Consider the following 21208-nt stretch of genomic DNA (forward strand, 5'->3'; position numbering starts at 1 on the left):
ATCTAGTGGCTGTAGGCATCCTACAACGCCCAGGACGGCCCCCATAGGTAAGAATTACCCAGCCCCAAATGTCTACAGTGTGGAGTTTGAGAAGCTCTGCACTAGAGGAGGCTATTGCATTTCTGGCCTGAGGGAAAGCCTTGCTCACTGTCTTTCTTGGGTGCTCCACTTTCCCAAACATCAACTCTCAGGGATCCTCACTTCTGGCACAGAGGTCATCAGTCGGCCTAGAATATGAACAAGATAAAGATGGCATTGTTTGTTTTTCTTTTCATCTAAAACAATAAATCAGCCTGTAGTTCAGGTATTAGGTCCCCTCGGTTGTCATTGCTGTCCCTGGGCTTTTCTGATACCGACAAATGTAATCCCAAGGCCCTTTGGCGCCCGGGTTTCTGGGTGGGTTTGCCCGCCCCCCTGCACCGCCTCGGCAGCGTGTGCAGCCGTGCCCCGCGATGGTGGGAAAGGCAAAACACTTGAGTAATGAGGCTTTTTTGGTAACGTCATTTATTTAGTCTAGATGAGAAATTTTGCTCTTTAAGAACAGGAAGGTTGCGGATTCCCAGAAGCTGGAAATCGGGCCAGCGGATACTTGTCCACTGGGGAAGTTAATCACGTTGAGTTTACTTATAAGGGTAAGGCACGGGACGGGGTGGTGGAAACTCCCGATCTGGCCGGTTTTCTACTGCTGGAAACTCCTCGACCTTGGACTGTTCCCTCCTAAAGGAGAATTGGCAACCGCGGTCGGAAGGGCACGTCGCAGGGCGGCGAGGGCTGTTTCCCGACGAGACAGTCCCGCCGTCCGGCCTCTCTGCAGGGTGAGGAAGCCTCCTTTCCCGGCTCCGGTTAACCACTTCTAGAAACTGCGGGCTCCGCAGAGAGTGAAGTCGGCGGGAGCGGTCCCAGTACGTGGGAAGATGCTGGGCGCGCGGGAAGCAGCAGGAAGAGGCGGGATTCTCCCTTTGTCTCTCTGTCTTTACCCCGGAGCCCGGCCGCGAGCAGCTCCCCCCTCCCGCCCTCCGAGCCGGTCCGGGAATCGGCCAGGCGTGGTGCCGCGCCGCGCGGCGGGGCGGGGCGCGGAGGAGTGGGGGCGGGGCGCCCACAGGCCACGCCCACAGGGGGCTTGAAAAGGTACCGGCGCTCCCTGCGTCCCGGCTCCCGGAGTCACGCCGCGCTCTCTCCGACTGCTTCTCGCTAGTTCCGCCCGCGGTGCGTGGTCCTGCTTGCGACTCGAGTGAGTAGGGAGGTGCGGGCGTCTCCGCCGACCCCGGGGGTGGGGGGGGTTCCCTCAGCCTCCTGGGATGCGGAGGCCGCCCTGCCGGCGCCCCCTCTCATCTCCTCCGATGTCCCCATCGCGGTCCCCATTTGGTCCCCCTAGCCATCCTCCTCACCCCTGCGCCCCGATCTCCACACACCTGCCCCGTTCCCCGTGGCCGCCCCAGCCCTGCTCTCGGATCCCGGGTCCGCTGCGCAGAGAATAATCGTGCGCGACCTCCATCCCGGTTTCTCTGGGAGAGAGAGGTGGGATCGAGAGTTTCGCGGGGCTGCTAATCCGCCTTTTAGTAGCCTAGGGCCCCCTCCTCCAGTGGCGCGTTCTCTCTTCGCAAAGGGGAGGGCGGGATCCGAGTCTCGGGGTCTCCTGTGCCCCGAGTGTGCTGCACTCCAAGGGCGACCTTCCCAGAGGCTGGTTCGGAGCCCTGGGGGTGCGGAGGGGGCTCCCCCAGCCTGTCGAGCCCGGAATCCTTCCCCTGCTGCGGTACAGAGCTCCTGGTATCCCCATTGTTTGGTGGTCTCTGCCCACCGAGCGCTGAACCTTAAATGTTGAAGGCACAGCAGTGAAACGTCATATTGATCACTCCCAGCTTTTTCCGGAACTTTCTACCATTCAGGTACAAACCGGGAAAGCAAGAATGCTTGGTTGTAAATTCTGCAACAGGTCCTGCAAATCACGTCCTCGGTTCCAAAGCTCCACGTAGGCAGTCCCCGGGGGGGGGGGGCGCAGGGTGGGTTTTCTGAGTCGGGAGACACCCACGTCTGCCCTGCCCTACCCTCCCCCCCAGCCAGGACGTTTGTAGAACGATACTTGTTTAAATGGTTACCCCAAATGTTCAACCTGTTTTATTCTCAGTCTGCAGACCAGACTTTTTCCTTTTCCTTTTCATTTTATAAATACTTTTTATTTTGGGTAGTTTTTTTAACTCGGCAGTAAAAATGGTCTCTTTAGTTCTTAACTTTTCTAGTTAACCTGTTTTAAAACTCTACTTACAAAAAATGCCAAGAATTCAAATAGGACAGCCACAAAGTTGGCTATAATTTGACTCAAATTTTCAGGAAAGAGATGGGCAATGGATTCTTAAAGGGTGAGTTGCACATACGTTAAAAACTGCATACCAAACGAGAACAAATTTTATTAAGTCCTTTGTGGTCTCCCTCCACACTGTCTCCTTGGTCATTGCCCTCTGAAGTTGACTGCCACTTATGCTTTACCAATATTTCTCAAGGTTCTTTTTACCCTGGATTCATTTCCTTTGCTCTTTCAGAGCGAAGTTCGGTAGACACGGGGGTCTGTATCCCATGAGTCTTTGAAATTCCAGTGCTTGGCTTGGGTGTCTTAAACACACCGTTGGACCAGAGCCAATGCTGGTTAATTGAATGAATGAATGAAGGAATGAGTAAGATTGCAATTGTAGAGAACAAAGATTTAATTGGACTCAAGCAATAGAAATATTAGCAGATTTGATCTACAGTTTCTATCATGAGTTTTTTAATGGATTCCTCCAAATGTATTCACAAATATTGATTGATACTGGTATATGCCAAATACTGGGCTGAAAGCAGTACTCATTGGAGGTCTGTCCTGATGAAATTGCCAACTCACTTGGATTTTGAGGAAACTGTATTTTATACTAAAAAAGCAAGAATGTTGGCATAGATTAGAGGGGGCAGTAATAAATAAGCTTTAGAAGCCTGGGTCCAGCCTTGACGCCGCCACTAAATGTGGACATCTGGGCCTCTAATATTTCTTCTCTGTCAAAAAATCAGGTAAATCAGATGAGCGGGGGAGAGAAAGCCCACAGCAGGAGAGGAGGCATAGCATGGTGAGAAGGACAGGACTGACCAGTTGGGCCCAAATTCACATCCCAGCTTCAGGAGCCACTGGTTTGATGACCTTAGGCAAGTTATTTTACTCTCTGGTCTCAGTTACTTCATCTTGTAAAATGGGTGTAACAGCACATACCTTGCAGGGGTTCTCGGAAGGCATGCTGTTCCTTGTATAAAACCCAGCCCAGTTTGGGAGAGGTTCCTTGTAATTAGACTCCGTTCTGCACTTTGTTGAATATAGGGGGAAACGGCTATCAGTGAAAGCCTCTTCCAGAAGATTGCTGACTCTGAACAGTATCGCCTAGGCCTTGCCTGGAGGCCAGCTTTCTTCCCTTCGCAGATATTCACAGGTTTCCTCAACTGTATTATTTCCTGGGCTGGTATTTGCATGGCATCCCTTGTGCTCTATTGGGTGGGGTTCCCTACACTTGGGGTCTTGATTACCTAGGATGGTAATACCTAACTTTTGTGTTATGGAACTTTTTGGCAGTCTGGTGAAGCCTCTGGACCCCTTCTCAAACTATTTTTAGGTGCATAAAATAAAGTACACGGTACCAAGTTAAGCGATCCCCAGAATTTCAAGGAATCTGTGGACCCCAGGTTAAGAACCCTGACTGACTTAGGGGAGTTTTCTCAAACTGGATTGTGGAGGAGCCAGGCACAAATTCTGATTATAAAAATTGTACATTTTAGTGTAAGTCTTAGAGGAAGAAGCAAAAGAAGTATATTGTGAATCATTTGCAAAGGATATCAGGTTCCTTGCTTTTTTGTTTGTACCAACAGTACTACTAATTGTCCTTGACTAATAAGATGACACATACCATTTAATACATTAGGGCCATATGACTTCCCAGTTAGGTTTCATGGTGGCTTCTCCTCCAGAAGAGAAAAGCGAAGACAAAATCAAATCTGCATACCTCCCACAGCAGGACAGAAAATACCCAATTTAAAAGAACTTGTGCTAGAGCCATATCAGTCACTATTATATTTGTGTTGCTAGCAGTGTTTTAGTTTTAGTGAAACATCAGTCAAATAAACTCAGTATAGTCTATTTGAATTTCACTGGTATTTTTAAGTTGAATTGTAATTGTGTTTTGGTTTTACAGTTATGAGCCACTTAATAATCTATACCTCAGCTTTCCCACCCATGCAGTGAGGATAATGATAATGCCTACCTCAGTTGTTATGAGGATTAAGTTAATATAAGTAGACTACTTAACATAGGTATAGTAAGCTTTACGTATTTCTAATTACTGTTATTTATCATGTGGCAGGCATTATTCGAAGTGCTTTACATGTATTGTCCAATCTCAAAACTGCCTTATGATATAAGCAGTATCTCCATTTTTAAAATGAGAAAATGAGCAGATCAGATAACCAGCCTAAGATCTTCTGGCAAATAAACAGTCGTCTTGGCATATAAATCTCAGTCTGACACCATGTAAAAATCACACAAACATTAAATTGTTTGAATAATTGAACAGCTCGCAGTTTGCACAGATTGTGGCTATCTGGGGCTGGCAGGTGGAGGTCAGAGTGCCCGAGCTGAGAGCGCAGTTGTGTTCTAATGTGTGATTTGACAGCTGGTCTCCAAATCTGTGTCAAGCTGTCCTCCGAGTTGAAGACATGAGTGGCAACAGGATATAGAATTAGTAATGAATGGTGAGGGTGAGGTGCACAAAGGACAGCTTATTAGACAGAAGGGAGGTTTCCCTCAGTAGGAGGATGGACTTTGGTTGGCAGAGAGGAGTGGTAGAGAGTACTTTTTGGTTGAAAGTAGCAGTTTGGGTATGAGATTAGCACGTAGAGGACACTTACTAACTGCTAGGTGGATGGATGAAGACTGGCCAGAGAGGAAGGTGTTCCTGCGTGTAAGCTGATAGCTCAAGGACTGATCACGCTCAGGGGGTTTGAATGTTCTCGACCCTTAAATCAGATATGGGAGTTTGAGGGACAGCTTGTGGTTCTGGAGTCAGACATGAGTGGTTGAGCCTAGATTTGCATCTTTGGAGGTCAGTGACCTGAGCAAGTCACTTAACCGCTGAATGTTTGGTAACCATAATCAGGCCCGCTAGTGCTCCTGAAGGAAAAGGAAGCCAATATTTGTGGAGCACAGGCTTCTGCCAGGTACTTTACGAATGTTGTCTCGTTAAATCCTTACAACCATCCTATGGCAGAGCGCTCATCCATTTCCAAGTTATAGCTGAAGACGTGGAGGCTCAGAGGTTAAGGAACTCGGCCAAGATCACAGAGCTGGTAACTGACTTTCAAGCTTACATCTGTCTCATTCTGAGTTCCACACTCCTTCTCTTATCCCTGGAATGTCTTAGAGGTGGCATGTGCACTGCAGTTTCTATGGCAGACATTATTAACCACAATGATCTTTAATGTGGAACCTTGACTGGTCTCCAGAATCTTTTCCAACATAGTTCCAGGAACCCACTATCAATCAATCAACAAGATGAAACTGTTTTGGCATCCCTCTATCAACAGACCATACAGACTTCCCAAAGCCCCTTCTACACGCTTCTGTGCTTTGGGTTATTTTGCTGTTATTTGTTTACATACTTCTACCACCAAAGTAGAACTCCCTGAGAAACAGGCACCCTTCCTTTACCCTTTTATCCTCAGCTCCCAACCCAGGATATGGCTTATAAGATGTTGAATTAATAGATTTATAGGAGAGCTTCATAAACAGTACAGCATTACAGTGTTTATTAGCTGCCCCTACCCTGGAAGAATTACTTGAGATTCAGAAACGAAGTCGGGAGTTAGCTGGATGAGGGTGGGAGGGAGGGAGGTAAGTCAGTTTTCCTGATGTAGAGGGATTCGGGACATAATGAAGGAATGGATGGCCTATGAGATGGGTAGGAGAAGATGAGTATTGATAACAAAGACTGAACATTGCTACATACTGACGATAAAGGCGGCCAATAATTGAATGCCAACTGTAAGCATTTTCTCATCTCATTTTCTTAACACCTCTGAAAGAAAGGTTCTGCTACCCTTATTTTGCACATGAGGGAAATGAGACTGTGTGGACTCCAAAATCCACCTTCTTAGTTCATCCTGAGGCCGAGCTCTCTTGAAGACCAGCTTGAGGATTTAGCTTTGGTAGAAGGAGCCAAATGGAACTTGGAGCCCATCACTAAGACACAGAGTCCTATCCTTGGCTCAGTGGTATTCAGATAAGGGAAGTAGACTAAGCAGGTAGTTTGGGTTGCAGAAGAAAACCTTTCTAGAATGGGCATTGAGTGCAGCTTAATTTCCAATTAATTACAGCTCTCAAACTCTGGCCTCTTTAAAAATCATTGTAATTGGGGACAGTTACATATTCTTTAACAAGTGACCCCCTCTGGATGTGGCTCAAGATGAAACTGGTTTAGGGGCTTCCCTGGTGGCGCAGTGGTTGAGAGTCTGCCTGCCAATGCAGGGGACGCGGGTTCAAGCCCTGGTCTGGGAAGATCCCACATGCCGCAGAGCAACTGGGCTCGTGAGCCACAATTACTGAGCCTGCGCGTCTGGAGCCTGTGCTTTGCAACGGGAGAGGCTGCGGTAGTGAGAGGCCCGCGCACCGCGATGAAGAGTGGCCCCCGCTTGCCACAACTAGAGAAAGCCCTCGCACAGAAACGAAGACCCAACACAGCCATAAATAAATAAATAAATAAATAATAAAAATTAAAAAAAAAGATGAAACTGGTTTATAGTAGATTCTCCTTTTGGGATGTTATAGCATAATAACAAAGATTCTGTATAATAACAAAGCCCTGCCTGTAGTCATAAGATGTCAAATCTTCTGGAAGCATTTAGAATCTGGGTTTATAGATGGATTCACTGGGCATCAGACCAGTTAATTTAAATTACAGGTGGCGGCACGTAGGCTCAAAATTCATGGGTTTGAGTCATTCTGATTCTAAAATAAGGCAGTCAGCGCAGCACAGGTGGGGAGAATGATCCCTGTGGTCATTGGTTATCTAGAGAACGAGCTAACTTTACTGCAAGGTGACTCAGATTTAGACTATAGTAATTTTCTTCTTGGGCTAAGTCTTACTGATTCTGGGTGGTGTCTTAGACTGGGGAGAAGCAGCAAAGAGAAACTGCACATAGGTGTTTGGATGTAAACCAAGCTTTTTAATCCAACACAGCGGATAAATCCTAGTGCTGGAGCTCTTTCAGGCAATGAGAACCAAAGAACAAGACAAAAAAACTGAATTGGCCCATGTTTGGCCTCTTTTGCGAGGTGTGTGTAACGGGGGGTTTTATTTCTCCTCTTACCATTTTGTAAATTAATGCATAGGATCGGGGAAAGGCATGCAGCCCAGATTGCTCAGTGCAAATCCAGTTTGCTGTGATTAATGTCAGCTGTTGTGGAGTAGTGCAGCCAAGGGCTTGTAGGAAAAATGAAGCTTTGGGTTTTTGTGTGTGTGTGTGTGTGTTTTTTTAATATATGCATAGCAATGCCAGGAGTGACAGAAATGGAAGATGGTCCCATTTCACTCTGCCAAATTCAGCAAACACGCATAGGGGTTCACCCTAAAAGTGTAAATTTGAACTTCATTTCTTAGTCCCCGCAAGTGCAACTGTTGTTATACTTGCAGTGCATTGTAATGTTCAGAGAAAGGTTTATGAGTGACTAATCAGATAACTTTTTCCCTTACTGTTTGTTGCTCTGAGCTGTGTTCTATAGGTGCTAGTCAGTGGGTTTCCTATAGGAGTACTGATAGCAGGATGGACAGCATGAGATGCCCCTCCCATCCTCAAGCCACCAGTTATTGGATGTCTGCCAAGGCATTTATTTACTGTGTTTTATCTTCACAATATCTCTGTGAGGTAGAGAGAGCTACCTTTCCCCCCTTTTTTGCAGATAAGAAAATTAAGCCCAACATTGCACAACCATTATAATAGTGAAGTTAACCCAGGTCTGTCTAAATCAATGTCTTCCTCCATCTCTCCTTTCCTTCCTTCCTTCCCTCCTTCTTTCCTTCCATTACGAAATATTTCAGACATACAAAATAGAGAAGAACGTAAGGAACACCCAACTACCCACTATCCTGCTTAAAAAATAAAACGTAAATCCAGCTGAAGCTTTCTGAGGATGCTCTATTACACCATTAGCCTGGCCCACAGAGAGGGTTATTCAGAAATCCTTAGGAAAGCCTTTAAACTGAGTGGAACTTTTAAAAAGTTAGTGACTCGGAAATTTTACTGGATTTACTGAGAATCCAAGAATGTGACAGAGAAGTAGGGCAGTGCTACCTTTGTCTTTATAAGCATAAGATCAAATTGGGAAGAGTAAAAACAAGTTGAAAAAGGAAGGATTCCTTAAAACAATAGAAATGAAATATTTTGACATATGCCAAGCACTCTGGTTGATGGTGTGGGAGAAGATAGAGCTGTGGTCCCCACCCTCAAAGGAAAGAAGCTCTTAAAATGGTAAGCTGAAAAGGTATTGGATAGGTGTTTCCCGAAAAGATGACATATTCACATTTGGCTGGCGTGGCAAGTACAGTAGGAATCAGACTTGACTTACAAGGGGTGAATTCAACCCTGAATTACACAAGCAAAGGGAAGATATTCTTCCTTTTTTAAAAGTCCAAGTTGCTCTATAGTAGAGAGAGAGTAACACAAAGTGATGAGTTAGTTTTTATGTATTTTTAAATGTTATTTGGAGACAACCGAGGATAGTGTTTGTCTTGATAGAAAGTCTGGCTCCTTATTGGTGATTGCTCCAAAGTAATTATGATACAGGTTGGTGGTACGATGACACTTTCTAACATGATGAGAAATGCCTTGATGATAAAAGTATTTTAAAAGCCAGCTGGGCTGTTGATGGTTGGGATCTGATTTTAAGTCACTGTGACGTCATTACTTGCAAGTCTGGGTTTGGTGTTTGGTTTCCTCAGAAATCATGGGATACTTCCAGCAGATGTCTGTTGTATCTGTGAGCATTCCAGAACACGGGTAGCTTTGGAGCCATGGGGCAAAGTCAATATCATTAACTGCACTCCAAACTCAAGCCAGTGCAGGCGCTGGAGCCAAGTTTTGTGTCAGGTTCTATAGCTGGGCTCAGGTTTCATTGTGCAATAGAGCACCAGTCTCCAGGGACAGGAATAAGAGATTTATGCAACTACCAAAGGAAAGCTTGCAAATATATTCCATTGTTGCTGGATATCAATCCTATATGGATGCCTTCACAGGAGCCTGGTAACATTTGTGGACCCTAGAAATGACTCTGTTCCTGTCTGAACAAGGGAAATAGGCTTTTTGCAAGTTGAGGCCAACAATGTAGGGATAACTAGTCGTTATCAGTCAGGTCTTTTTGTGTGTCTGTGTGTGTTGTTCTTGTTTGTTTCTAGGACCAGGGGCTCTATCTCCCAAAGGCTTAAAAAGGGGAATTTACTGGCTTACATAATTGAAGAACACAGGATACAACAAGGCGCGGCTAAAGACTATCTGAACTAGTCTCTCTGTTTTCCTCTGTGCTGGCTTCCTTCTTAGGTTCTTTTCTTGTAGACAGCTGCTAACAACTCCACTCCTGCACTGGCACAGTTCTAAACCCAAGGCCGGGTTTAACTTCCATTGAACTGGCTTGGGGTCCTGTGCCCATTCCTAAACCAGTCGCCATGGCAGGAGGGGGAATGCACTCATCTGACTGCAGTGATGCATCGCATGTCCAGCCCTGGAATTGAGGGTAGAGTCACACCCTCTAAACTAGTGCTTCTCAAACTATCTGTGGTAAAGGACCATTCTTTTTATTTTAATTTCCAAATACAGACTGATTATCTGACTGTCCTCTGTCCAACAAGATGAGTCCACTGATCATGCTGTTGATTGTTGTGGCATAAAATTGTAGAAAACTTTCTAAATGCTTATCTGAACGTTGTCTCGGATTGGTAGCCAGCACAGTGGACTGTCACCAGGGGACCACATTTTAATAAGTACTTCTCTAAACCACGTGTGCCCAGAAAGAGGCGGTTGCTTCCCTGGAGAAAATCCGGGGAAAGTATTACCAGAAGAGGGGCCAGAGAAGGCTGTGTCCCAGAAGGATGCCCAACACAGTGGTTAATTCTGTAAATCTTTCTTGTGTAAAGACCTCATCTCAGTGTTTAGGAAGTCATTGTGTTCTGGATTGTCGAAATGGTGTAGGATGGGCAAGTGGGATAGGAATTTTCTCCACCCTCCTTTTTATCTTAAGGACTGAAGATTCTTAAGCCTTTTGCTTAGCAGCTGTCCTTGTCTCTTTTTTTTTTCTAGCCAGACTTGAGTTAGTAAGGACGTCTCAGCCTTCTTAGCTAGCTGTTTACTAGAGAGGCAGAAGCTCATCCAAGGAGACACAACAGCCAAGGGCTGCAAATGGCACTCAGCAAAGGGAAGTCTGGAAATGATGGTGGGGATGAAAGGAATTCTTCTACTGTGTTTTTAGATACCACTCAGGGCAGGTCTGACATAACACGCTGTCTCTGCAGGCCAACTTTCTGTACTGGCAAAGGCACTTGAGCACATTGGCCATTCAGAACTAGGCGTTTTAAACTGGGTCCAGGGAGACCAGTTCATTGTGAAGGAGATTAGAACACGTTGCCCTACATCACAGCAAGATAGCCAAGGATTTAAACTTCCAGTTCTACCCCCAGGCCACATTGCTCAGAGGTTATTCTGACACAGTCAACAAACAATTCATTTTGCCAGGAAGGCAACTTGGTAGCCTATTCTGTGTGGACAGACAGGCCCACCAGAGAGGGAAAACCAACTGTCGGCTGGACTTCAGGACTCTGTGATTAGTGAAGCACAGAAACTTAAATGATAGCCATCTGGATGGGTGTTTGTTGTGGTTACTGCCAGGCTCCCGCCATGCAGTGTGCTAGTCAGAGAAACAAGTGTTTATGCTATAATCTCTCATAACTTGAGCAGAAAATATACAACTTAATCTTGCCGGGCCGTCCAGCACTTCCCTCCTCCCTAGAAGTGTGTCATAGCTCGTGTATGTTCTATGGTTAAGAATTTGGTGATGTTACAGTGAATGAAACATGTGAAAACCTCCACCCAAGTGTAAGTTCTTCAGCTGAGCTTTAAACCAGTTCATTACGACTGCAGGGTGGGCGTGGGCAGCGTTTGCCTTTCCACTCCCTACACTGCTTTCTCAACTCCCGTGGATGCTGGCGGCAGTTTGTTTTGTGCCTGGCGACCGGCACTGTTGTACTAAATGCAGGTCCTTTGTCCCGTAGGAGAAAAAAACCTGTGCACGACAAGCCCGTTTCCTAGTGAGGGCTGTGATCTGGGAGGTGAGACGAGGTCACTTTGGAGGAACGCAGGTCTTTTAAAGATGTGGCCAGGGCAGGTTATAAAGAAACCAACGCTGTCTGCTGCCCCCTGGGTGTAAAAAGCCCTCCAGGGAGCGTGTAAGACGTCTCGTACAGTAGGGGCCCGTCCTAACGATTGTGTCTTCCTGCAGGATGCCCGTCTGGGGAGGTGGCAACAAGTGCGGGGCGTGTGGGAGGACCGTGTACCACGCCGAGGAGGTGCAGTGCGATGGCCGGAGCTTCCACCGCTGCTGCTTCCTGTGCAGTGAGTCTCCCCCGCGCTCGCGCGGACAGGACTCGTGTGTCAGGAGCTTCAGCTCACCGATTTCAGGAAGACACTGTGGTTTTGTTAACAAAGATGATTTTAGCAGCCCCCGTGGTTTCTGCCTGTCTGTCCCCATGGACAGTGCAAGCGCTCAGCCTCACAGCAAGGACAGCAGGGGCGACCCAGACCCTCGGCCTCTGGGTCCCCGTAGCGCTTCGCCTCCACTTCGCACCCCCTGTACTTTATCTGTTGTCACGTCTGTCTCCCCCGCTTCACCGAGACCTCGGGGTTGTTTATAGTCTGGCACCCAGCACAGTTCCTGGCACATCCCAGGGGCTTGGCTCCGATTCCTGAACGAACGGCTCACTCCCCGTCCGCGCCAGCTTTCTCGTTCTGGCGGGGCTCCTTCTCTTTGAAACCTAATTGGCTGGTTTCTCTCCACACTGTTAGTTGAAATTCACATGTCTAGAAGCTCAAATTCTGTCTTCTCTGGTAGTGAATATTCAGAGTTATTTCTTGTTATTGATGTCCTAAATTTGAGGGAAAGGAACGTAGGATATGAAAATCCCATAGAAGCAGGTGGGGAATTACTGTTGTTTATAGAGAGAGAATTACCATTGTGGCTGGTACAGACAGGAGGTAGACCACGAACCAGCACGTGGGCGTCTGCTCCAACGATGGTCAGTACCTGATAATGAGAGAAAGGGAACAGGAGAGAAGCCCCCTCTCCCTGGCAGATTCCTTCTCAGGACAACCAAGTCTTCAGTCTTAAAATAGGAGAGTAGCCGCTTCAGGAAGCGCAACATTAATCAGCTTCTGATTCAAATGACAAAATTTTCTCGAACAAAGGATTTGTTACGTGAGGAACCCACCCATCCGTGCAGCTCTCCGCTATATCTAGAGTACTGTGCAGTGAAAATTACTGTTAGAAACTGCCTATGTTAAAAAGAAATCTGGTTACACTAAAGAATAATCTTCAGAAAGAGTTTCCCTCACAAATTTTAGTTGTCCTTCTCCTTCTAGGCACCAGCATTTAAGGCGTCTGGACCTTTTTACACAGCAATTGCTTTGCAGACGACCAGAAACAGACAACAGAGAGTTGCAGTTACGAAGAATACAAATACAACATATGAATGTTTGCTATGTACGCCTCCATAATAGCTAGCATTTCTCAGATTTGGTTTAACCATTTCTTCTCTTAGAAGTTAATTTTTTTTAAAGGAATCCATATTTTTCAGCAGCTTTGTAACCAAGAGAGTATGTGAACAAAGAGGAAATGTAAATACTTGAGAAATTGTTCTTAGTTTCCTCCTCTAGGTTAAGCCATGATGTCTACACCGTAATCAAGTCAGTGTTTATTAAATGTCAAGGTCTTTACTGGTCCTCTTTATTACTCCTTCCTAATATGTGCCTCTGCTGACTAAAGCCTTTTAAGGAAATAATTCAGAGTAGTTTGCAGACCTTAGGAGAATTTTACTGCAGAGAATACGGATGAGGCCTAGGGGGAAAGGGGTGGTTCTCTAGTAAAAATTTCATATATTTAAACTTGCTCTGGTTAATAAACATGTGTTTAAAACCAGTTTTTCTATTTATTCTGTCTGTTAAGGGTGTCTGTTCTTCAGCAGTGTATGATTTTAGGTTAACTCTGTCTTTAAGCAGATATATTTCAGTACTTGAACCTCAACAGCAAGGTTCAAAGTAGATGATGTCATTTCTGTTCTACCAGAGAAAACTTCAGTCTAAGATAATAGAAACTTCATCATTTAACTCTACTCTGAAGCAGCCAGCTAGTCGCCTTTCCCGGCCCTTCTTTCTGTCCTTCCTCTTTTTGCTTCTCCCTCTCTTTTAAATAAGGGGCGGGGGGAATCCCCTTTTCTACTGCACTAATCTCGGGTTTCCTGCTGCCCGACTGTGCTTCCAGTGAGCTCTCTCACAAGTCTTTTATTTCTCAAGCTTAATTGAAGTCTTAGAAACTGAAATAACGTCTGGATAAAACATGATGACATTTGGCAGTTTTATGAAGTGGGATACGTGGAAATGTGGTAAGAAATCCATCAAGAAAGAATGTGTGCTCCTTTGGGACTGAAGGGAAAACAAATGCAGACTTTAAACCACTTGACGATTTTCAGACATACTTATCACTGCTGGAGAAGCCGGTGGCGAGATGAAAGAAGACTGCTTTTTCCCTTCTAGTCTAGTGATGAAAACTAGAATTCTGGATTTAAAACCGTTTTTATCCCTGGGGGTGCTTTTGGGGGAGGAGGGGCTGCAGAGGCAGCTCGCTCAAGGCGCTCCTACCCTTTTGTTCTTTAATACTTGGATGCAGGGGATGAAAAGATTGAGTGTTGAAGGTTGGGAGCAAGGGTCTTGGGTGCAAAGTGCTAGTTTTGTTCCTTTTGTTCGTGTAATTATAGACATCTTGGAAACTTCTCTCCCTCTTGCCTGGGAGGCAGATCCTACTAAAAAGTTTGAGGCTTCAGGATGTTAAAATTCGAATGTATTTCTGAAATGACCATATCCATGGAGGAACGCAAATCGTCCTCACAGGTAGCGAGCCGTCCAGGTGCTCTCCAGTGGCTTTTGGGAACCAGAGAATAAACTAGGAATGTGAGAGAACCTCTGCCTTTACCTTTTCTAGGCCCTGTGTCAGCGCCACCATTGTTCTAAGGAAAAAGGCAATCTTTGGCATATTTTAAAAGTCTAACTTTTTCCCCCTCAGTGGTTTGCAGGAAAAATTTAGATAGTACAACAGTGGCAATTCACGATGACGAGATCTACTGCAAATCCTGCTATGGAAAGAAGTATGGGCCGAAAGGCTACGGGTACGGCCAGGGCGCGGGCACACTCAACATGGACAGGGGCGAGAGGCTGGGCATCAAGCCCGAGAGGTGAGTCAAGACCACATGACCTTCAGGAAGGCATGGTGGCAATTCATGTTGCTTGGTGAACGGGTATCTGGGAGTTTCCAGATTTTTAGCTTGAAAGAATCAAAGACAATGACTCAGATTTTCTAGTATAAACTAATGACTGTTCTTTAAGCTTGAAATAATGGACAGTTTTGGACCTGGCAAAGTTCTTATTGATTATTCCAGTGATTTCCAGCCCCGGTTTATAGTATTATGAGGTGTATCAGGGAGTTATGATGTTCTCAAAAGCAAGTGGTTTAAATTTACTTCCGTTTCACAGCACTTCAAAGACCAGACATCATGAAATCAAATGATGGAGAAATGTAGTATCGGAATCATGAGATGCATTTCTCATGTGCAATTAAGCAGTCAATGAAAATTCCTCAGTCAGTCCTTCCATGTAAGAATGTTTCCTCACCAAGAAATTACTTTTCTCTAGCTTACAATTCTTACTTAAAAATGGAAATTATTTCCTGTATTTGATTCTATGAGAGGTTAGTGTTACTAAATTTTAAAGGTTTCGGTACCAAAGTAAGCAAAGTGCTAAATCTGCTAAACTTCACTTAGTAATTCACATTGAGACATAATTTCTTCATGTGGAATTTAATTCCTATTCTTGACTCACTAATTCCCTCATTTGAACTTCACATTTTTCACATCCATTTTATACTGAAGAGGCCAAAATTGTGTAATACTCCAATAAGATGGCCTTCCCTTGGACAAGGCCATTAATTGTGCCCTTATTGTAGACTGGACACCATGCAATAATATATGGTAACTCATGTAATCCTCACAACCCTATAAGGTAGGGTTTCCTATCTTAATCAAGAACAAAGTGAGACAGTGAGAATTAAGTGATTTGCCTTAAGTCACACTGCTAGTTAATTGTAGAGCCTGGAACTTAACCCAGTGTAACTCCAAAGCTTATGATCTTAAGCACAGCACATTATGGTATGCCTGAAATAACGTCTGCTGAACATTTATGTTCATTCTATATAATCTTCACAGTAACTCTGAGTTGAGTTACTTTGTCCCTATCTTATAGATAGGACACTAAGGCTCAGCTCACACCGGTAAGTGGCAGAGCCAGGATTTGAACTTTTGTCCTTTTGGCCCGCATACTTGTGCGCTGTCCTGCATCGAGGCCCACCTCTCTGTTCTCCTGTTTCTTCCACACTCACTTTCTGAGCCGTGGTGCCTTGCTGGGCATCGGTTGTATGAGGGCTGACTCATTCATAGCTGCATGCCGTCACTTGCAGGAACCCCAGCTTACCTCTGACTTTGTTAAAGTTCATTGTTCTTTTTCTGCTCTCCCTTTCCAACTTGTTAAAATCTATTGTTTCCCAAGATTTTATTTCAAACACATAAACCTGTACACGTTCCCCCCAAACAAAACTCATCCATGACCACAAAAGTGAGTCAGTAATTGTGGCCATAGTGTTAAAGTCACAAAGACCAGTGGCCCCTCCTCTTTATCTACTCCTGCTTCTCCATATTCTCCAATAATTAGCCAACCTTCTATGCTGGCCTGTGTTGATCTGTCCTTGCCTCCTCCCCTTCTTAGCCTGGCCACATGTTACTCATCCTGCAGGACCAGGTGTAGGGATTTCCTTTTCCAGAAGCCCCTCTTAATGACCACACTCTGGGAGCACCTGCAGTCTGGACTGCCCTTATGGCACATGGTCATTGTGAAAGTTATGGGGACCAAACAGCTTCAGGGGGATCCCTTGAAGAGGCAGCACTGAGTGGGCAGAAACTTCATTGAGGCAGAGCTGCATTTTTTAGTTCAGGCTCACCAATTTACTAATTCTCTAGCCCTTCAGCAAGTTATTTAAATGTAAGCCCCTATTTCCTCATCTGTCATATGAGGTAGCAATTAACCATGGCTTCTGAGGTTGTTGGAAGGAAGGTGGGAGATAATCTATATAAAGTTCTTCTTAATATGATTGGCAGATTTGGAAATTTTTCTTAGAAAACTCCTAACTGCAAGTGTTGGATATCATTGTGAATAGCTTTTAAAGATCACTTTTAAAAGTTAAGTACAGGTGTCCCTTGGTATCCATAGGGGATTGGTTCCAGGACCCCCACGGACACAAAATCTGAGCATGCAAGTGCTATGTAAATAGTTGCTGGCATGTGGCAAATGCAGGTTTTGCTCTTTGGAACTTTCCAGAATTTTTTTCTCGAATATTTTTGATCCAAGGTTGGGTGAATCTGTGGATGCACAACTTGTGGATAAAGAGGGCTGACTGTATATATACAGTGGGTTGTGGAGATTTTTTAAAAAATATGCCCATATTAGGGACAATGGAAAATTCAGTCCTGTGAATTAGTACTGGGAATTGGTATTTGTTGCTTAGAATAAGATTTCCAGTGGCCACATCAAACATGATTCAAGAAATGCTGTATATTAAACAACTTAGGTGGAAGTGTAAAAAACCATTAAATGACTAAAAAATGGATATAGTGGAGATGAAGATATTAAAAATACATGTGAAGTTTGAATAAACTGTTTTATGAAAAGGCAGTATTCCTAAATTAACACTTTATTTTAAATATGTATGTAACCTATTTAATAAAATATAACTAGGATGAAATTGTTTTCCTAGTAGGAAAAATTGACACTTAGCTACCCTTTGCTGAGTGCTAACTCTTGTTGTCACATCTTACCTGCTCAACATACTTATAAGGCTTTAGGAAAGCCTTTAAATCTTTTCAGAGCCCAGAATGGTGTTCTGCATGGTAGGTACATCTACATATTGAATGGAAAAAAATTACAGAAAGTGAGAGGAAATCAAGGTTTACCTAGTGACCTGTAAATAGTGACAAAAACAGTACACTATACAGAGAAAAAGATAAACAGATCACAGAGTAATAGGCAAACTTTCTAAAATATTTTCCCATGAAAAATGTAATTTACTCATACTTTCCCCTAATATATTGGGGAATTAAGTAATCTGTAAAACATACTTAATTTTCCTAGTTACTGCCTAAGTCAGCTGACCTATGTGCAGAACTTAACTGCTTAAGTTACTACTGATTTTTTTCTATCTTCTGTGAAGTAAAAAGCTAGCTGATTCCAGTGGTAATATAAATAATAATAATAATGATATGAATGTGGGGTGAAAATATGTGCTATGGTAGGTTTTCATAAAACACAGCATAATTGTTTAGTGGAGAGGTTAGCACTGGGGATTCAATGAATTCTGATGAGTTTAGACTCAGAGGGACAGACATTTAAGTTTGGAGCCTTGTCTGTCTTTTTGTAATAATGAGCCCATAAACAGGTTAGAATAATAACTGGCCCGCCCCTGAGATTTATTTCTTCTTTCTTCTTTCCCCTATACTGGCCTGTGGAGGCCTCCAGCCAAGGGACAGTATAGCAATTAAGTCCCAGAGTTCCATTGTGTCTGCCTTGTAAGGCTTATAAGGGCCCTTTGGAAAATCTTGCCTAATTCCTTTTCTCCCCTTTCCACAAGCGTTCAACCTCACAGGCCTACGACAAATCCAAACACTTCTAAATTTGCTCAGAAATACGGAGGTGCTGAGAAGTGTTCCAGATGTGGGGATTCTGTGTACGCTGCCGAGAAGATCATTGGAGCTGGAAAGGTAAAGTGCCGTCTTGAGTTAATAGCAGCGGATGACTACTCTCCACTACCTTTCTCCCCCAGGCCCCTCCGCAGCCCACTCAGGCTCTCTGCCTTATAAATAAATGCCTTGAATTAAACTTTTTCTTAATCGAATTTCCATCTGAATCATTAATTTTTTGAAGTGATGCCCTTATTTGACAAATCACATCTGTGTTTGAAAGAACCTTGTTTTCATAGGGGGCGCTCCTGAAGGTGTTAACTGACAAGGCCAGACTTAACAAACCTGGACTCTGCAGGTTCTTCAGTGTAGTGAAAGGGAAAAAAACAAAAACAAAAAAGCAGTGACTTAGGGCACCTGATGCTAATTTGGTTTGGAGCAGTCGCTTAACCGCTTCACCTCTTTGAGTTGCAGTGTTCTCAACCGTAAAGGAGGCGGTCTTCAAAGGAGCACACGGGGCTTGCGGCGAGGTTTCAGACAGCTCTCAGGGAAATGGCCCTTCTGTGGCACAGCTCCCGGTCCATGTCTTCTGTGGATGAAGTCTGAACTCAGCCCTTTTGCAAGCAACCAAGAATGTAGAGGGTCCAGTTTCAGCCTTCTGGTTGGGGCTGCCGCACAGTAGTCAGGAGCCTGTTTTGGGTTGATCTTCCTGAGCCACTGTGCCAGCATCTAAACTTACTCATTCCTCTCTTCCAGCCCTGGCACAAAAACTGCTTCCGATGTGCCAAGTGTGGGAAGAGTCTTGAGTCAACAACTCTGACTGAGAAAGAAGGTGAAATCTATTGTAAAGGTAAAATTAACTTCAGTTATTGGTGTCCATATGGGTATCTCACACTGGCTGTTAGTGAAGGAAATGTCACTAGCAGGGGGGAAAAAAAAAAAAAAGGACAAAAAGCACTCTGAAAATGGGGAAGAGGTGGGATAGTGCCACTGGGTATTTGCAAATAAAAGATCTAGAGATGCTTACAGATGACAGAAAAACCACAGAACATTTTTGATGATACAGTAAGTTAAGTTCCTGGTCATTTAAAACTCGCCTACAAATAAAAACAAACAATAGTCTTCTTTCAGCTTAATGTTTTAAGCAAAGCATATGGATATATGAAGGTAATCGACAAATATAGAACTTGTCTGGCCCGATTTGCATACTTGTAACTCAGTTGGGACCATGAGCTGAACACTAGGGAACCAGAAGACTCGGACTTACCTTTGCAGCTTTAACATAGTTACTACATGGCACATTCTACACCTTAAATAAGTTGAACTCTTCTTGGCATAGCCAACAGCTTTTTCAATTTACGGATGTTTGTTGATACATCAGTCTTACGCAATGCTAGCAAAGCTTAATGGACTTGCACTAACTCTTCCCTTTTCTTTTGTAGGATGCTATGCGAAAAACTTTGGGCCCAAGGGATTTGGCTATGGCCAAGGAGCAGGAGCCCTTGTTCATGCTCAGTAGAGGTGCAAACCCAGAACCAACATCACACACTGAGAAGCTCTACATAATCTAGGCACAGATAATCTAACACTAAACTACTGTGAAATTCTACCAGTACTTAAGTACTGTATGTTGCCCTGTACTTGGATAGGCCAGCTGACTAGTAGGAAGAGAGCACTATATCTTTTCGCTTTATTCATCAGCATTTCAAGAACCATTTCTTTTACATTTTAAATAAAACTTCAGCTTAATTTAGTGTTCAGTGTCTTTCAATTAACCTTTTGGAGGAGTGCTGTGATGTCGGTTAGTGGTAAATCATCTGGGTCCCCACCTTCATTTTTATTGGTTAGAGAGTCCACCCCATTATGCGGTTGACTCACCAGGTTAATGTTTGCATTACAGCTGTTGGAAAAGATGGCTCTCTCTAAGCTGGCAAGTGTGCCTCAAGAGTGAGGGTTGCTAGGCAACAGGCCCCACCATTCCGGCTCTTCAGAGCTGGCAATTAATTCAGCAGTGCAGAACTCCTGCCTGCCTGCCCCACTCTAGCTCAGTGGTTGCTCTTCTCTTGTTGGGAGCAGTTTCCTAAAGCATGGCTCCTGGACAACCTGCACTGGAGTCACCCGGGAGTATTACAAGGCAGATTCCTAGGCCCCAGAGAAGCAGAATCTCTAGGGGTGGAGCCATAGAAGCCCTCCTAACAAGCTTCTCAGAAAGGTACGCTGACCCAGGGTAAGCACACTGTTAAAACACTTAAAAATTCTTTTGATTTATCTCGATCTAAAGATCATTATAAACAGCTACCTACAGACAACTATAGAATCTGAGGCTCAGTGTGACTTTTTAAAGACCCCACTCTCATCTGATAGTGAATTACTAATCCTGGAAACTGGGTTGAGGATTTGTGTTTTTCTCACAAATCTCAATTCTGCAAAATTAGCAAAGAATGCTGCATTGTCCTGGCACATTCAGCTGGCTCAGGGAGAAAAGGAGTATCAGACTATATAAGGTATATTTTCATTATTTCTCCAGAAACTTTTAGTTCATTACCAGACTCGATCCAACCCTTTATTTTTCAGTGGCGGGGTGTGATATTAGTCTGTAATGTGTATTTGTAAAATTGAACCAGCCTAATCTGTGAATACATCTTAATCTTATATGACCTCAAAAGAAAAAAAAAAAAAAAAAGCAGAAATGTGGTGGGAAAAGGTCAGTTGAGGGTGTACCAGGTGAAAGAATTCATGGTTATTTATATCATAGCCTTGAGTACTTCACATGTTCCGTAAGGCAAGTTTCACCGTGGGAGAGGGGAGGGTCTTTTTGGTAAGCAGGCTGGGGAAGTTAACAATAAAGGAACTGGGCTGAACTGAAGAAGATTTACGGAGTAACTTCTGATTCATTCTGTGGTCGTTTTAAACACATGCACAAATTCTTTGACATTCCAACAAAAGATGGAGTCTAATTCCCCTTTCTCTGAATAAGGGTCAACCTTAGTGACTCATTTTTAACTAACAGAGTATAATGGACCAGGCTAGGTTAGAAAAGACAACACAGCTCTTGCCTGCCTCTTTCTCTTGAGATGCTTACTCTTGGAACTCAGCCACCATGTTTTGAGGAA

At 44.2% G+C, this 21208-nt stretch overlaps 1 protein-coding gene across 3 annotated transcripts; it reads left to right on the top strand.

Annotated features, from left to right (window-relative positions):
* Nucleotides 1-796: 796 nt before the first annotated feature.
* CSRP2 (cysteine and glycine rich protein 2) lies at nucleotides 797-19848 on the top strand. Of its 3 annotated transcripts, none has more exons than XM_061205143.1 (6): nucleotides 797-815; nucleotides 11549-11661; nucleotides 14381-14549; nucleotides 18047-18176; nucleotides 18852-18945; nucleotides 19538-19848. In XM_061205143.1, exons 2-6 carry the CDS (start codon nucleotides 11550-11552, stop codon nucleotides 19612-19614), a joined length of 582 nt encoding a protein of 193 aa, XP_061061126.1. In that variant the 5' UTR covers nucleotides 797-815; nucleotide 11549; the 3' UTR covers nucleotides 19615-19848. The 3 variants fall into 3 exon arrangements, with proteins under 3 accessions (XP_061061126.1, XP_061061125.1, XP_061061124.1); XM_061205142.1 differs by lacking the exon at nucleotides 797-815 and adding an exon at nucleotides 1103-1243; XM_061205141.1 differs by lacking the exon at nucleotides 797-815 and adding an exon at nucleotides 1103-1231.
* Nucleotides 19849-21208: the final 1360 nt, after the last annotated feature.

The sequence above is a fragment of the Eubalaena glacialis genome, chromosome 11 (genome assembly GCF_028564815.1).
Source record: "Eubalaena glacialis isolate mEubGla1 chromosome 11, mEubGla1.1.hap2.+ XY, whole genome shotgun sequence".
Taxonomy (NCBI): domain Eukaryota; kingdom Metazoa; phylum Chordata; class Mammalia; order Artiodactyla; family Balaenidae; genus Eubalaena; species Eubalaena glacialis.